This window comes from Suncus etruscus, chromosome 15 (assembly GCF_024139225.1).
Source record: "Suncus etruscus isolate mSunEtr1 chromosome 15, mSunEtr1.pri.cur, whole genome shotgun sequence".
NCBI classification, from domain to species: domain Eukaryota; kingdom Metazoa; phylum Chordata; class Mammalia; order Eulipotyphla; family Soricidae; genus Suncus; species Suncus etruscus.
The window spans coordinates 40,097,274-40,113,001 of NC_064862.1; the positions used below are offsets into that span (position 1 = coordinate 40,097,274).

The 15,728-nt window shown below is 39.7% G+C and overlaps 1 protein-coding gene across 2 annotated transcripts in view; it reads right to left on the bottom strand.

The window, feature by feature from the left end:
- ACTN2 (actinin alpha 2) overlaps window positions 1-15,728 on the bottom strand; it is an 86,824-nt gene that overhangs the window by 39,552 nt on the left and 31,544 nt on the right. For both annotated transcript variants that reach the window (XM_049789041.1, XM_049789040.1), the window contains exons 2-6: window positions 15,317-15,431; window positions 14,219-14,338; window positions 11,738-11,824; window positions 4,356-4,443; window positions 1,353-1,431 (exon numbers count right to left, since the gene is read on the bottom strand). In XM_049789041.1, coding sequence (XP_049644998.1) covers window positions 1,353-1,431; window positions 4,356-4,443; window positions 11,738-11,824; window positions 14,219-14,338; window positions 15,317-15,431 — 489 coding nt within the window. The remainder of the gene's footprint in view (window positions 1-1,352; window positions 1,432-4,355; window positions 4,444-11,737; window positions 11,825-14,218; window positions 14,339-15,316; window positions 15,432-15,728) is intronic.

Below are 15,728 nucleotides of genomic sequence, written 5' to 3' on the forward strand. Positions count from 1 at the left end.
CCCACATGCAATGCATGCTGTGCAAACACTCAGCCACTAAGCTAGCTCTCCAGCCCAGGCACCAATAATTTTTTTAATTAAAGATAACTTTTTTTTTGAAGGGGGTCACACCAGGTGGCATTCAGGGGTTACTCCTGACTCTGAGCTCAAAATTCACTCGTTGTGGGGCACAGGGAGCCATATAGGATGCCAGGGAATCAAACCCAGGTCAGTCCTGTGCAAGGCAAGCACTCTCCCCATTGTACTATCACTCCAGCCCCACACAGATTACATTTTAAAACTACTTTTAAACAAAAAAAAATCAAAGGCTATTGGAAATTTCCACAGACTTAAGCTGATTTATAGATAGACTTATAGGTTTTTTTTTTTTGTTTGTTTGTTTTTTTGGTTTTTGGGCCACACCCGGCGGTGCTCAGGGGTTACTCCTGGCTGTCTACTCAGAAATAGCTCCTGGCAGGCACGGGGGACCATATGGAACACCGGGATTCGAACCAACCACCTTTGGTCCTGGATTGGCCGCTGTGCTATCTCTCCAGTAGGCTTACAGTTTAAGGTGAATTTTCTGAAAGAAAAAAAAATTCTGAAAAAAAATTTTTTGGGGAATAATGCCATAATATCTTCTATCAATAGTGAGTAATAGCATGGCTTTGCTCATGGGGAAATATGCTAATTTTAATAATATTAAAATGTTATTTTATAAAATTTATATTTTATAATTAAAAATTTTTAATTGTATAAAATTTATAATATTGTTTAATATATGTTTTTAATTGTTTGCAACAACTTTTTCAGTAAAGGAAAAGAATTTAATAAATTCTTATGAATATCTCAATCTTTCTTCTTTAACCCCCCCCCATCTCAATTTATACTTCTTTTCTAATATTAAAAATCTAGAAATGAGGGGCTGGAGAGATACCATGGAGGTAAGGCGTTTGCCTTTCATGCAGAAGGATGGTGGTTTGAATCCCGGCATCCCATATGGTCCCTAAGCCTGCCAGGAATAATTTCTGAGCCTAGAGCCAGGAGTAATCCCTGAGCTCTGCCAGCTGTGACCCAAAATCAAACAAAAAAAAAATCTAGAAATGAAAACTCTCTAAGAAGCATATGTAACACCTTTCTAGTCAAATCAAGTCCAGTCAAATACATATTAGTTTGGCAAAAACTTGCTCTGGACTTTATCCAACCCTCGTTAGACCAAGTAAGTATCTTCCTGGCTGTCCTTCACACATAGTGTAAGCTTAGCTGGGACATTCTGCAGTGGCTGCTGAGTGTTTGTACAAGCTTAGTGCTGATTTTCAGGACAACATGCTGTGGGGATGGTGGGACACTTCATGCCTGGTGCCCAGAATGACCTTGTTAAGCTTTGAGTAGTCAATGAGGTCAGGCCGGTGTCTGTGGATGAGTGCACAGAGTCCAAGGCCATCTTTCCAGCTGTACAACAATTGAGAAGAATAGGAACAGATATTAGCAGAGAGAAAGTGGCTGCCAAGGTCCTGAGACCACCTCCATAAGTAACCCAGCCCCATTTTCTTTCTATTTTTCCAATTTCCTTGCCCACCTGCTTGATATGCCTCCCATCTCCTGCCTCCATCTGCCTATATATCAGAATTGCACTGATGATGAGCAAGACCTCTCTCTCGTGTGGGGTCTTCTCTCCATCTCCTTGTGCTGATTTTCTCCTGCTCTCTCTCTCCAAGTCTCCCTCCCAGAAGTTGCCCCAAAGTTGTCCAGAAGTTATTATACACAAGAAACAACACCCTGAAATGTTTATAGCATGCTTTCCTGCAAATTTTTGTTTATTTTGGGCTATATCCAGCAGTGCTCAGGACTTACTCTTGTTTATTAAATCAGAGATCATTCATGATGGACTCTGGTAATAGGGTGCTAGGATCAAACCCAGACCAACTACATGCAAGGAAAGCACCTTCCCAAAGTATTATCTCTCTGGGTCCTCCATCAATTTCTGAAAATCTCCACTAGCCACAAGGTAGCCTGATCCTCCTACCTTCTTTCTTTCCTCCCTCCCTCTCTTTGCTCTTTCCCTCCTTCTTTTTCTCCTTCCTCCCTAATTTCCTTCCTTCATAACTTCCTCCTCCTTCCCTCCCTTTCTCCCTGTCTTCTTCCTTCCTTCCTTCCTTCCTTCCTTCCTTCCTTCCTTCCTTCCTTCCTTCCTTCCTTCCTTCCTTCCTTCCTTCCTTCCTTCCTTCCTTCCTTCACTATTCTTCCTTATTACACTTCTTACACTTCCCTCTCTCTTTCCTCTCTTTCTTCTTATACATAGAAAAAAGTAGGAGAGGACTGGAAAGACAGTACAGCAGGTAGAATGTTTATCTTCCATGCAACTGACCTGGGTTCAATCTCTGGCATTCCACCAGGAATGATTTCTTAGTACAGAACCAGAAGTAACCCCTGAGCACTACCATGTGTGACCAAACACAAAACAAAACAAACAAAAAAAGTAGAAGAGAAAGAAACTTTCCAGCAAGGAAAAAACCTAATAAAGGACTGTTTCCATGATGATTTTCTTTATCTTTTCTTTTTTTTTAAATGGCAAAGTTGGTTTTTTTTTTTTTGTTGTTTGTTTTGTTTTGACTACACCCAGCAGTGCTCTGGAGTTACTCGTCACTCTGTACTCAAGGATTTATTCCTGGCAGTGCTCAGGGGACCATATGGGACACCAAGAATCAAATCCAGATTGGTGGTGTTGTATCAAAAAAACTTTAAGGCAACTTTTTAAAATTTTAGGCTTTTAGTTGTTTGTGTTTTGGTTTGATTGTTTGGGGGCAGCACCCAGTGGTATACAGGGAGCTATCCCTGGCTCTGTGCTCAAAGATCACTGCTGGTGGGGCTCAGGACACCATTATGCAATGCCAGGGATTGAACCCAGGTCAGCTGAGTGTAAAACCACTGCTCTACCCACTATACTGTCTTTCCAGTACCTTACACTTATTTATTTTTAAAAAAACTACCTGCAAAAGTTAACTGGGAAAATTCGGCTTCCAGTCTGCTTCCCCAGACACCAACACCAACCAGCCAGAGCTCACTCTCAGGCTCACTGGAAGTAGGGAGCAGTTCTCTCTCTAGTCTGTGGGTGGGGGGAGAGAATGAAACCCCAGAGGCTGCACTGATGTAGTAGTGCCTGAGCCAACTAGGATGGAGGAAGAAAACATGAAGATTGTGATAAGCAAGTGTGGGACACTTGCCATTTATACTGGCAGATGGTCCTCACTCTCTGGTTCCCTCCTCCTCCAAGCAGTGGACATTGTGTGTGGGGGAGAAGATTTCTTTCTCACCTTTGCACATTTAAGGTCTGGTTAAGCCCCTGAGACTTGACAGATGCCCCACAAATAGTTGTCCATCTAATAGGACACAACCCCACTTTTTCATTGTAACTTAGTCCTATCGTTCATTCTTTGGCTTTTCATGGTACCTGGGTCCTAATTTTATTGTAACCCATTCTCCAAAGGGTGAAAAAGAATACTCTACATACACATATAATACATGGTTTTGTGGTATCAAGAACTTCATATATGCAAGACAAATGCTCTACTACTGAGTTACACACCCACCCCCAAAGGGGGAAATATAAGGGTTTTTTTTTGTTGTTGTTTTTTACTTTTGAACTTAGAGAGATAGTACAGGATATAGTGCTTTTGCCTTACAGGTTCAATTCCAGCTCCCCATATGGTCCCTCAAGAATGGGCAGGAGCAATTTCTAAGTGCAGAATCAGAAGTAACCCCTGAGTATTGCTGGGGTTACATGACACAAAAGCTAACAAAAATAATCCACAATTTGTCTATTATGGAATTATGGCAAAAAGATTTGCCTGAGAAAGAAGTGACAAAATCAGGATATCACACTGTATAAGGCTTTTGTGTATCTAGACTCTTAAAATGCTTTCAAACATAATTTCCCTTTTTCTCGGGCATACAAAGCTGACTAAGGAAGTGCCTTTCTGTGCACAGGGGAGCAGAAAATTGGCAGTGGGAAGTACTCCAGAATTTTCAGTCTCATGTGGTGTCTCCATCTTACCAAGAAAGCCTGGCTGTCACCTTCTCTGGATAGGGAAAAAAAAAAAACAAAATATGTACCCACACCCTCAAATTCTAAAGATCTCTAGAGCTACATGTTGATCCCTTTCAAAACCAGAATCATTTGTCAGTATTCCAAACCTTAATCTAATGCTTTCCCCAGAAAGACCTTCGCATCAAGATCTCTATAGCCTTCACTGGGCTGCATACATAAGATGCCCCTCACACAGGTGGAAAGAATGTATAGTTTGAATTCCCTCTTCTTTTCCTGTCATCAGTGGATTCTGCCAGGAATAACAGAATGTGGGGTCCCAGTTGCTTACCTGGTATGGAAATTCTGAATGTTCACATTTCTGTAAGGAGCAGTTTTCCTTTGACACCAAAGCAGCAGACCTTCTTTAGCAGAGGTTTCTGTAATGACAGCCAAAATTATGTGTCCATGGGGAAACACCATTTCATTTGCTCAACTCTTATCCACTCTCCATACAAATCTCCCAAAGAATCAGCCATGGGAACCTTGAAGCCACAAGAGAATGGGAGCTAGACCCTTCATCCAAACTGATTTTTTTTCCCCAAATTGATTTTTACAATGATTAAGGGACTCAGAAAAGACACGTCAGAAACAATTGCTAGTTAGAACACAATAAGAATAAAGCCAATCTGTAGGTTTATTGGAAACAGGCCTTCAACACAAAATACAGTTTTCTTTATGGTTACTGGGAATTTACTAAATGAAAAATTAAAAACTGTGTCATTTATGACTTAATTAACCTGTTATCAACTCATTTGCAATTTTTTGTTTGTTTATTTTGGGGCCACACCTGGTGGTGCTCAGGGGTCACTCCTGGCTCTGTGCTCAGAAATCACTCCTGGCAGGCTCAGGAGACCATATGGGATGCTGGGAACCAAAACTGAGTTCGTCCCAGGTTGGCTGCTTGTAAGGCAAATGCCCTGCCTCTATGCTATTGCTTGACCCCACAATTTCTTTTCTTTTTTTTTTTTTTTTTTTTTTTGGTTTTTTTTGGGGCCACACCCGGTAACGCTCAGGGGTTACTCCTGGCTATGTGCTCAGAAGTTGCTCCTGGCTTGGGGGACCATATGGGACACCGGGGGATCGAACCGCGGTCCGTCCAAGGCTAGCGCAGGCAAGGCAGGCACCTTACCTTTAGCGCCACCGCCCGGCAACAATTTATTTTCTTAAACAGAGTTCACAAAGGCTTCTATGTCTCAAATGTATTCTCTTGGTAGATTTTACAATTCTTAAAGTTTTTTGATTGGTAAATGTCAAGTGTGGGTACTTGACTTCTGACTGAATTAAATATATATAAGTATCCCTGTGCAAGCTGTGACGATGTGTGGCTTAGATGCCAGGTGCTGGAATCATAGGTCAAGCAGCTGATGTCCCAGCTGCCACATTCTTTAACTCAGCCCTGCATTCCCCAAAGCCCACACTTCCTTAGACTGCTCCAACCAAAGACAGAAGAAGGGAAGAACAATAGATTCCTGCCTGTCCCAAATGAGCCTCCTCTGAGAGCAATTTAGGCTAAATACTCATATTAATCTAGTTGACATGTGTAATGCTTTACTGGAGTGTAGAGCGAGCCTCTTCTCTGGGATCCTCCTTTTTCATTTCTCCAGCATGGCCTTGCCAGAAGGTTCTCTTGGCCAACTATTGCTTTTTCCTTTTCTCTCTCCAAGCATTATCTCCCCAAATTTCATATACCTCTAAAGTGGACACAATATAGATGTTCCTCCCAAAATTCACATTGGAGGTCATGATCTATGGAAAGGGGCAATTAGAGCTATCTGAGATCATATGGGTGGGGTCCTCATGATGGTTATCCATACTCAAAAAAGAGACACTGAAAACTGTATTTTTTCCTCCCTCTTTCTCTCACTCTACCCCCCCCCACTGTACATAAGAGAGACAGCAGAGTTCTTTTTCTTCTCTTCTCATCTCTCTCTCTTCTCCTTCCCTCCATCCTGTATACAGTGAAAAGCATTTGTCTACAAGCAAAGAGATCCCTCAACAAAAACTAATGACCCTGGACTTCCATTACCAAAACTACAAGAAATATATTTCTGTAGCTTGAGAATCTTTCTATGGTCTTTTGTTATGACACCTCAAGCCAAATAGGACAGTATCTGAGGATTTGGCAATGCTCTGGGGTTAGTCGTTGTGGTGCTTAGGGGACCATATAGGATGCTGAGAACTGAACTTGGCTGTGTGCAAGGCAAACATCCTACCCACTATACTATCTGTGCCCCAAGAAAATTGCTAATATCAGCGTGACACTAGCTTCTTAGAGATGTATGTATGTAACCCAAAGATGCATACAACCAAATAGCTCCCCAAAATCACTTAATCTATCATCTTACCCACACTTAAGTGTTAATAATGTTAAAGGTCTCTGTTATTATTTGTCCATTATTTATAATTTGTCCATATTTTTATGTAGGCACCAATATTGAGTCCTGGTCTTCCATTTTTGAAAGATAAAGTTAATTTTTTTTTCACATAAAATAATCTATTTCTTATTTTCTTCTTTTTTTCCTTGGCAGTGCCAGAGATAAAACTTAGGGCTTCACTCATTTAGGACATTTGCTCTACTGTTGAGTCATACCCCAAAGTAATAATTCTATATTGATTTATCTAAATTATATATTATAATTCAGGCTTTCCTGTGATATGGATCAACCATAGTTGAAAAATCACAAAAATCTCATGTTTTAAAAAAATAATTTGAGTAATTTCTGTTCCTGTGTTTTATTCAACTAATTTTTTTCAGAGAAAACCAGAATTCTACTTTATATGAATATTAATTAATACAGATATTGAAATATGGAACTCCAGATCTAGTGTTCTACTATATAAACAACTCTGCTGTAAGGTCCCCAATATTGTAATAATAAGAAAATATACAGTATGAGGAAATATTATATTATTTATTATATAGTATTATATTTTATAACATCTAAATAAAATTAATTTAGAAGGTAAATCAATAAACTTTTAGTATTGTTGCTAGAGTTTAGATTTGTTAGTCACTTAATTTCTGTATAAATATTCTTGAACATTCTTAGCTATGACTGTAGAATATTTTCTTCACTTAATGTGCTAAAAGCTGACTCTCTTCCACTTCCGAAGTCAAATTGAGGTTTTCAGCACAAGCTTAACAAACCTGTGTTAAGTGTAAAAATTGTACCACCTGAGGCGTTACACCTCCATGGCCTGCAGGTGTAAGTTGGATCCAAATGTGGCTATTTAACACCCACATATATAATCATGCACAAATCCTGACTTTGAGAACAAGATGTAAGTTATTGGTAGTGTATATCTTAGTCATGGAAACTCATGTGGCATAGTAAGAACCTATCTAATTATATCTGACTTGGCTTCATCAACAGATATATTATGATGCCCCTGGTTTTTATTTACTTATTTATTTTGCCACAATGGTGATGCTCAGGGGTTACTCCTAATTCTGCATTCAGGAGTCACTTCTATTAGTTTTCAGAGGACCATATGGGATGTTCAAAATCAAACTCAGGTTGGCCACATACAAAGCAAGTGCCTTACCTGCTGTACTATCTCTGGCCCCTGATGTTCCCTCACTCTGTTAAAGAATAGCTTCTCAAAGAATTCATCTATAATAATAATGATTTGTATAGAGGGATTAGGGCTGAGCCACATCTAATTGTGTTCTGTCATAGCTTGTGGTGGTGTGTAGGGAACCATATAGTGACAGTGATGGAAACTGGGCCTCTTGTAGGCAAAGTGCACACCGAGTCCTTTAAGGCATCTCTCTGGCCCCATAACAGCTTTTAATTTTTTAGAGACATCATGAAAAACTACTGTCTTTTCTGTAGACTTGCAGAAATTAAGTAAGGCTACTGAGAAATGGTCCCATGAAACTAAAACAAAAGTGCAAGTTAGCAAGCTAATATCTACTGTGTGGGGTGCCAACGATGCCATTTTGGGAGAAATGTTAGGCTAAAAAATTAAGAACTTTTACTTTTTTTTGTTTGTTTTGGGACCAGACCTGGCAGTGCTCAGGGCTTACTCCTGGCCTCAGGGATCACTTTTAAGGTACTCAAAGGGGTCATATGGGTTGGATCCAGTATATATATATAAGGCATCAGTGGATACAGGGCAATGCCCTACCCACAAGAAATTAACTTTTGAATGACTAATTTCATAGTCTTTTAAACAAGTAAGTGTAGAATTGTCTAGCACATTGCAATACTGTAACCAAGAATGAAAAATTTTTGTTTTCCATTTAGTGGGGAGGGATGAATCTTAAACCTGGCAGTAAGGTTAATACCTGAGTCTGTTTTGGGAGATGGCTCTCTGTGGGAGACAGGGGATAAGACAGTACTAGGGATTGAATCTTCAACTTCAGCAATCCAAGAATTGGGTTTTTTGTATGTTTGTTTGTTTGTTTTGTATTGTTTTGTTTTTGGTTTGGGGCCTCACCCCTTGGTGCTCAGAATTACTCTTGGCTCTGCACTCAGGAATGATTCTGCACTCCTGATAGTGCTCAGAGAACCATATGAGGTGCCAGAGATTGAACCAGGACTGGCTATGTGCTAGAGAAATGCCCTACCTGCTATACTTTCTATCCAGACCCCACAAAGATTATTTTTAATAAAAATTCATTAAGGTAGTTTTACCAGCTCAAAATTTTTTTGTTTTTGTTTTTTTTGGGCCACACCCGGCGGTGCTCAGGGGTTACTCCTGGCTGTCTGCTCAGAAATAGCTCCTGGCAGGCACGGGGGACCATATGGGACACCGGGATTCGAACCAACCACCTTTGGCCCTGGATTGGCTGCTTGCAAGGCAAACACTGCTGTGCTATCTCTCCGGGCCCTTTTTTTTTTTTTTAGCTCAATTTTTTTTGAGTTTGGAATTCTTTTAGTATTTTTTTCTTCTCATTGGAGGCATACCTGCTGATGCTTGGAGGCTATTCCAATCTTTGTACTTGAGCGCAACTCCTGGCAGTGCTCAGGGAAGCATGCAGTGCCAAGGATAGAATCCAGGCTCTCTGCATGCAAAGTTTAAGCTTAGCCCACTGGGATATCTCTAAGGCCTTAATTACATTGAAATTCATATGAAATTGATTGAAAATTATTAAAAATTACTCTATTACAAAGCAGAAACAAAAATATTTCTACAGTTGTTTATCCTTCCTTACAGGGGTTGAGACCTCTGTAAAAGGCCCTCTCTGTAAAAATTACTTCTCAGAATACTGTAAATATACTTCTTATCCTACTGTACTTGTAGTCTTAGCCTTTTAATCATAAGTTAGAAATCACTTCAGCTATCAACAAAACATATTATCTTTCATATATTTTCATACTCTGTGTGTCCAAAATAAAATATATTTTTCCTTAAAATATACCTTTTCTTTCTTTTTCCAGACATTATTTATCAAAAGAATTATCCTTAAGAAAAATCATTCTGCTCTGGGCACAGGGCTAAATTGTGATTATAGATGTATCTTCCTATTCTTCTAACTTCAATTTTTATGACCATCTTAACACAGCCTCTCATTTATTCTTTAAAAGTTTCCTTTGCATTTACCTAAGAAAACTTCCTCAACTGTATTCACCATTAGAATATTTTTCATAATGTTCTAACCTTTTGTTAATAAGTTTATAACAGTCTCCTCACCTGAAAGACTTCTTTATATGTATACTGGGTAAGTGCATACATTCAGAAAATCCTTCCCCAAAGAGATTGACTTGAACTAATTTTTAAATCATAAACAAGAAGGAACCTGATGTAGGAAACATGTTCCAGTATGAAGAAATTTCATGAATGAGAAAGTTCACAGAATGTGCAGAAATTCACAGTTCAGTGAATTCCACATTTCAAGAAAGGATGTAGCTAAAAATTAAAGCCAGAAAATTAAGGAGACATCAATTCAAAGAAGACCTTAGATGGCACCTAAGATCTTCTGTATTTTCATAAATACAGTTGGCAGAGTTGGTTTACATGAAATATAATCACTTGTATTATGTGTTTTATGATTGTCTCAAATCACATTACAATTGTCTTTACTTTAAACTTCTTTCATTATTGCTCATAGTTAATCAGGCAAGTCTCATCTTATATTCTTGGGGAGGAGGGCTCAAGGATTACTTCTGGCTCTGCAATTAAGAATCAGTGCTGGTAGTGCTGGTGTGACCATATGGGGTGCCAGGAATCAATCCCAGGTCTGCTGCATTCAGATCAAGTATCATCATACTATCTCCCCAGCTTTTAATGTTTCATCTTTTAATGTCTCAAAGTCACACCGCAGAAGAAAGTCTTTTCTTAATGTTATTCATCAACATTGACTTCAGATGATAAGAATAGTGTGATGAGATGCCCAGGGATGGTGGGCCCAAGCAAGCAGGGGACCTGCACAGCAGCTAGGTGGCTGCTGGTTGCCTGAGAAGGTCTACCTGTGCACCCAAGTAAGACTACACCAGGGGCATGGTCAGGCAAGTGGGCTGCTGCATATGAAGCTGCAAGGTTGTCTTTCACTCCCCTGAACTCCCCTTAGACCTCCCTGGCAGTGGGATAGCCTAGAAGTGACATGGGAAAGAACCTTGAGACTAAGAAAAGAACCATGCAGCATGAAAATTCCACCATACCTTATGGGTGAAACAATTCTGCAGGTCTAATCAGTATTAATTCCCTATATAACCTCTGAAATTTCTCAGAGTAGAAATGCTTAGGATGTTCAATGAGCTCAAGGAAACAATGGAACTAGACTAAATGGTGCCCAGTCCTGGGAAGAATTATAATAATAACCTCTCACCTTTAAGTATGTGGTTACCTGTCTACTTAAAAAAATTAGGTGAACTGGTTGGAAAGTCAGCCTGACCTTAAATATATCCTGAAGCTATACATTTTATAATTTGTGGGCAAAATTATAATTTTAAACATGTCAAGTTGACACTTTTCAATAGTGCTAACTACAAAATATTTAGAAGTGACATAAGAGTAAGGAACTAAAGTTTTTCATCTTCTCTACCAGTGCTAAGAATAAGGATTCTAGCATAATGATTATTAGGCAGAGGATATAATGACAATAAAGATATTGAAAGAAAAAATAATGAAAATGAGAGAGAAGAGGGAGAATGGGGCAAATAGGAGAAGGAGACATAGGAGAGAAAGAAACAAGCTTAGAATAAACAGATTTTTTTGCACTTAAAAAAATGATTAAGGCCAGAGAAACAATAGGGGGGGGGGGCAAGTGTCTTGTATGTAGCTAACCCAGCCTCAATCCCAGTGTCCCATACGGTCACCTGAGTATCATCAGCAGTAATTCCTGAGTGCATTGCCAATAATAACTCCTGAGCACCACTGGATTTTTCCCCAAAAGAAAACCAAAAAATATTTGTCTGTAAGTCTAAAGGACTCTATTGCCATTGTGCAGTTCCTACTATAATAACTAAAAAGTCCCATTTTTTTTAAAGCTACTTCTGTTCTAAACATGTGTTCATCTTTTCTAAAGTGATTCCACCCCCATGAATGAAACAGCCTGTCAGGGTCTTTTCCTATACAAATATAAAAGTTGTGAAAACCCAACTCACAATGGAATCTTTCATTCAGTCTTGATGTGACTGTTCAGTTTCACAAAGCGCTTTTCTGATATTAATTTACAAATTCTGATAAGTATCACCATATAAACTTAAATGATATTTTTTTTACCTTCAACTGAAATATCCTGAATAGCAAAGCGAAGAATGATAGTCCAGATCATACCCAGTGTCATTTTCACATTGCCATCAACAATTTCTTTGGGTAAAAAAAAAAGAACAAATTAATATAAAGATAACATAATAAGTTATTTACTTTTATCTAGCCACAAATCTTCTGTAAGTTCTAACTAAAGAGCTATTGGATATATATGTATATATATACATATATACAGACACATATACATACATACATATACATATTATGGGAATATCAGCTTATGTTTAAATGTTACAGTATATTTACTTAAAAATAAGGTATTCATATCCAGATGTTTCTGCTAAAATTAATTCCTTTTTTTTTGGTTTTTGGGCCACATCTGACAGTACTCAGGGATTACTCCTGGCTCTCTGCTCAAAATTCACTCCTTGTAGGCTTGGGGGACCATATAGGATGCCTTGGCTAGAACCTGGGTCCATCCCGGGTCGGCAGCATGCCAGACAAATGCCATACCGCTGTGCTATCACTCCGGCCCCCAAAATTAATTTTGAGTTAATAGTAAATACAAATCCTGGGCCAAAGAGATAGTGGGTAACGCGGCTGCCTTTCACCTGCTGGACTGATTTAATCCTTGCCATCCCATATGGCCTCAGAACACTGCCAGGAGTGATTCCTGAGTACAGAGCCAAATGTAACCCTGAAGCATCACTGGATGTGGCCCCCAAACTAAAAATAAATAAATAATATTTTAAAAATAAATACAAATCCTGCATGATATATAACCACTGAATCAGTTCAGGACTAAATTAACTCAAGTTCTAGATAATCAAATACGAAGAATACAGACTCTTCTGACATCGACCTGCTCAAAAGAGATTTCCCTTAACACTAAGAAGACTTGACAGCAACAACGACCTGCTTAGAGGACAGGGTTCTCTGTATTGTCCTTTAATTGTGAGGTGAAACTAGAGTATGTTCTGCACCATCCTGACTGCAATATAGGATATGCAGATTCCAGGATCTTTAATACAGAAACATGATACCAACAACAGAGACTGTGTGAAAAATAAAAGTGTATTGGCACTACAAACAATGACCTGGATTGGACAAACTAGTTTGCCTGGAGCCTAGAGCTGGTCTTATGCCAGGAAACTTCAGGGGGAGGGTCTCCTTGTATTTAGGCCAAGGCTTTTCCTTTCCATGTTCCTCATATTTTGGTGGGCCTATGCAAACAATAATTGCCACTCTAACACCGTTTTTTTTTTTTTTGGGCCACACCCATTTGACGCTCAGGGGTTACTCCTGGCTATGCGCTCAGAAGTCGCTCCTGGCTTGGGGGACCATATGGGACACCGGGGGATCGAACCGCGGTCCGTCCTAGGCTAGTGCTGGCAAGGCAGACACCTTACCTTTAGCGCCACCGCCCGGCCCCTCTAACACCGTTTTTACTGTGCTCCTTTGACTCCAATCCTTAAGAAAAACAACCCACTTAAACTTTTGACATTCACTTAAACTAATATGCATGTGCATGGAAATGTAAGAGTACTTTGCCTTCAATGTTTAAGGAGTTACATAAGTTTTATGTCTTTAGATTGCTTTGTGTGCTGCTAAGAAATATTATGTACTACAATCTGGGGACTTGAGGGACAAAGTAATTGTACATGGGTTCTGTTTTCTTTTTCTTTTCTTTTCTTTTTTTTTTTTTTTTTTTTGGTTTTTGGGCCACACCCAGCGGTGCTCAGGGGTTACTCCTGGCTGTCTGCTCAGAAATAGCTCCTGGCAGGCACGGGGGGACCATATGGGACACCGGGATTCGAACCAACCACCTTTGGTCCTGGATCGGCTGCTTGCAAGGCAAACGCCGCTGTGCTATCTCTCCGGGCCCTGTTTTATTTTTCTTAATGTTCTTTGGCTGAAAGTTCAAAGTTAAGATATCAGCAATGGGACTACTGAGAATTCTGTTTAAGGGTGATTGTCCTTCCACTGTAACTTTACCTTGTCCTCTTTCTTTGCATCTTTGTTCTCATAATTAAAAATTAAAAATTAAAAAAAAAAGAACACAGACTCATCTTTACCCTGACCTTTTCTTTAGGGCTCCTGGTTGGCAGATTCATAGGACTGAGAGCTGTATATAAGAGACAGGGTGCTCCCCAAAACTCATCAGGATTCCTAATCCTGCATGAGAAAGAAGAATCACTTCCTTCCTACTTATCAGTTCTTATCAGGAGTTACTGGGATATATAAGTTATTTCTCATTCCGTTCACAGCCCTGATGAAAATGTCATGGTATTAGGAAAATAATCCTGGAGCCGGGTCTCTCATTCCACTTGTTTACCTCTCTGTATGTCTGGAATTAGTGGAGAGAGTGAAGCAACAGGAGCACAATGAGTAGAACAAAGGTGGGATGGGAGAAAAGTGTGCACTGCATTTTCCATTTCCCCCATTGGGAGATCAGTGTGTAGGTCAGGATTGTTCCCATCACACTTTACTTACCTTCAGCCCCGATGGATACCAGCTTCACGCCTTTACTGGCTATGTAATCCAAGGCTTTGTTGACATTAGCGATTTTATGAAATCGCATTTTCCCTCGGTCAGGTTTGGGCAATCTTTCCCCTGTTAGAGGATAAAAGAATAATGTATAGACATAAAGGAAGTGACTCACTGATACAAAGTCAAGATGTCAAAATTCAGTTTGCACTCTATTAAACAGAATTTCACTTCTGATGTGATCTTGATTTCTCTAAGTCACAGCAGAGAACACTAATCCAATTCTTTCAAAATCAGAAGAACCAGCGGGAAGCCAAACGAGAAGAACATATGTTTCCAAATCTCTTGGGAGTCCAGTTAAACTTATGAGCCAATTTACAAATGAGTAAAAAGAAAAGCTGGTTAATGTTTTCCTTAGATACCTAATCACATGACCATAAGGATGAGGATTGACTTGCCATAATCCTTCCTGGTAAATAATTCTTCAAGGGCCCGGAGAGATAGCACAGCGGTGTTTACCTTGCAAGCAGCCAATCCAAGACCAAAGGTGGTTGGTTCGAATCCCAGTGTCCCATATGGTCCCCCGTGCCTGCCAGGAGCTATTTCTGAGCAGACAGCCAGGAGTAACCCCTGAGCAACGCCAGGTGTGGCCCAAAAAACAAGAAAAAAAAATTCTTCAAGGGTAATCTAATTCAAAACCTAAACCACCCAACTAAAATTCAGGCAAACCATAAGTCCTCTTGGAATTTAACTCTTGTTCTCAAAATAATTCAAACTTTTTATTGGCATTTTTACATAGACAATTACTGGAATATACATTCGTTGAACCAAGTGTGGAATGAGGAGTGCCACTTCCTTTTTAATTTTGAGGTGAGTGTAATCACATTGTTTTAGTAAGTTTTAGGCAGAATTCACAGAACTTGGAACAGGAAAATAACTCCAGGCAGATTGTTCTTTGGAAAGGGTTTCTCTGTTTTTGACCAGCCAGCTTCAAAGGGTTGCAGTCTCTCGATGCAGTCAGCTTCAAACAGAAACATCTTTTCACACACACAAAGTGACAAAAAAGGACTGGAGTACAATGCTGACAAAATGTGTCAAACCAACCTGAGATGACTTCCAAAAGCAGCATGAGTTTAAGACCATTCCTGAAGTCCTCCTCAATGTTCTCGATCTGGGTGCCAGCTTTCCTTAGGTGGGAATTGCACCAGGCAGTGAAGGTCTGTAACAAGAATCGAATATGGCTCAACATGGCAGCCAGGCTCTCTCTACTGGGACAATGTTGCCTGTGACAAATTCTGGGAAGACCAAAAGATAGAAAATTTTTGGATCTTCCAGAAACAAACAAACAAACATTTGTTTAAGTCCCTAAAGTAGGATTATTATCAAATTTCCTGGGGGTGGGGGAGTGTTAATACCTGGTGATGCTCAGAAATCATTCCTGGTGGGGCTCCGGGAACCATATGGAATGTCAGGGATCAAACCCAGGTCAGCAATATGTAAGGCAAATGTTCTATCT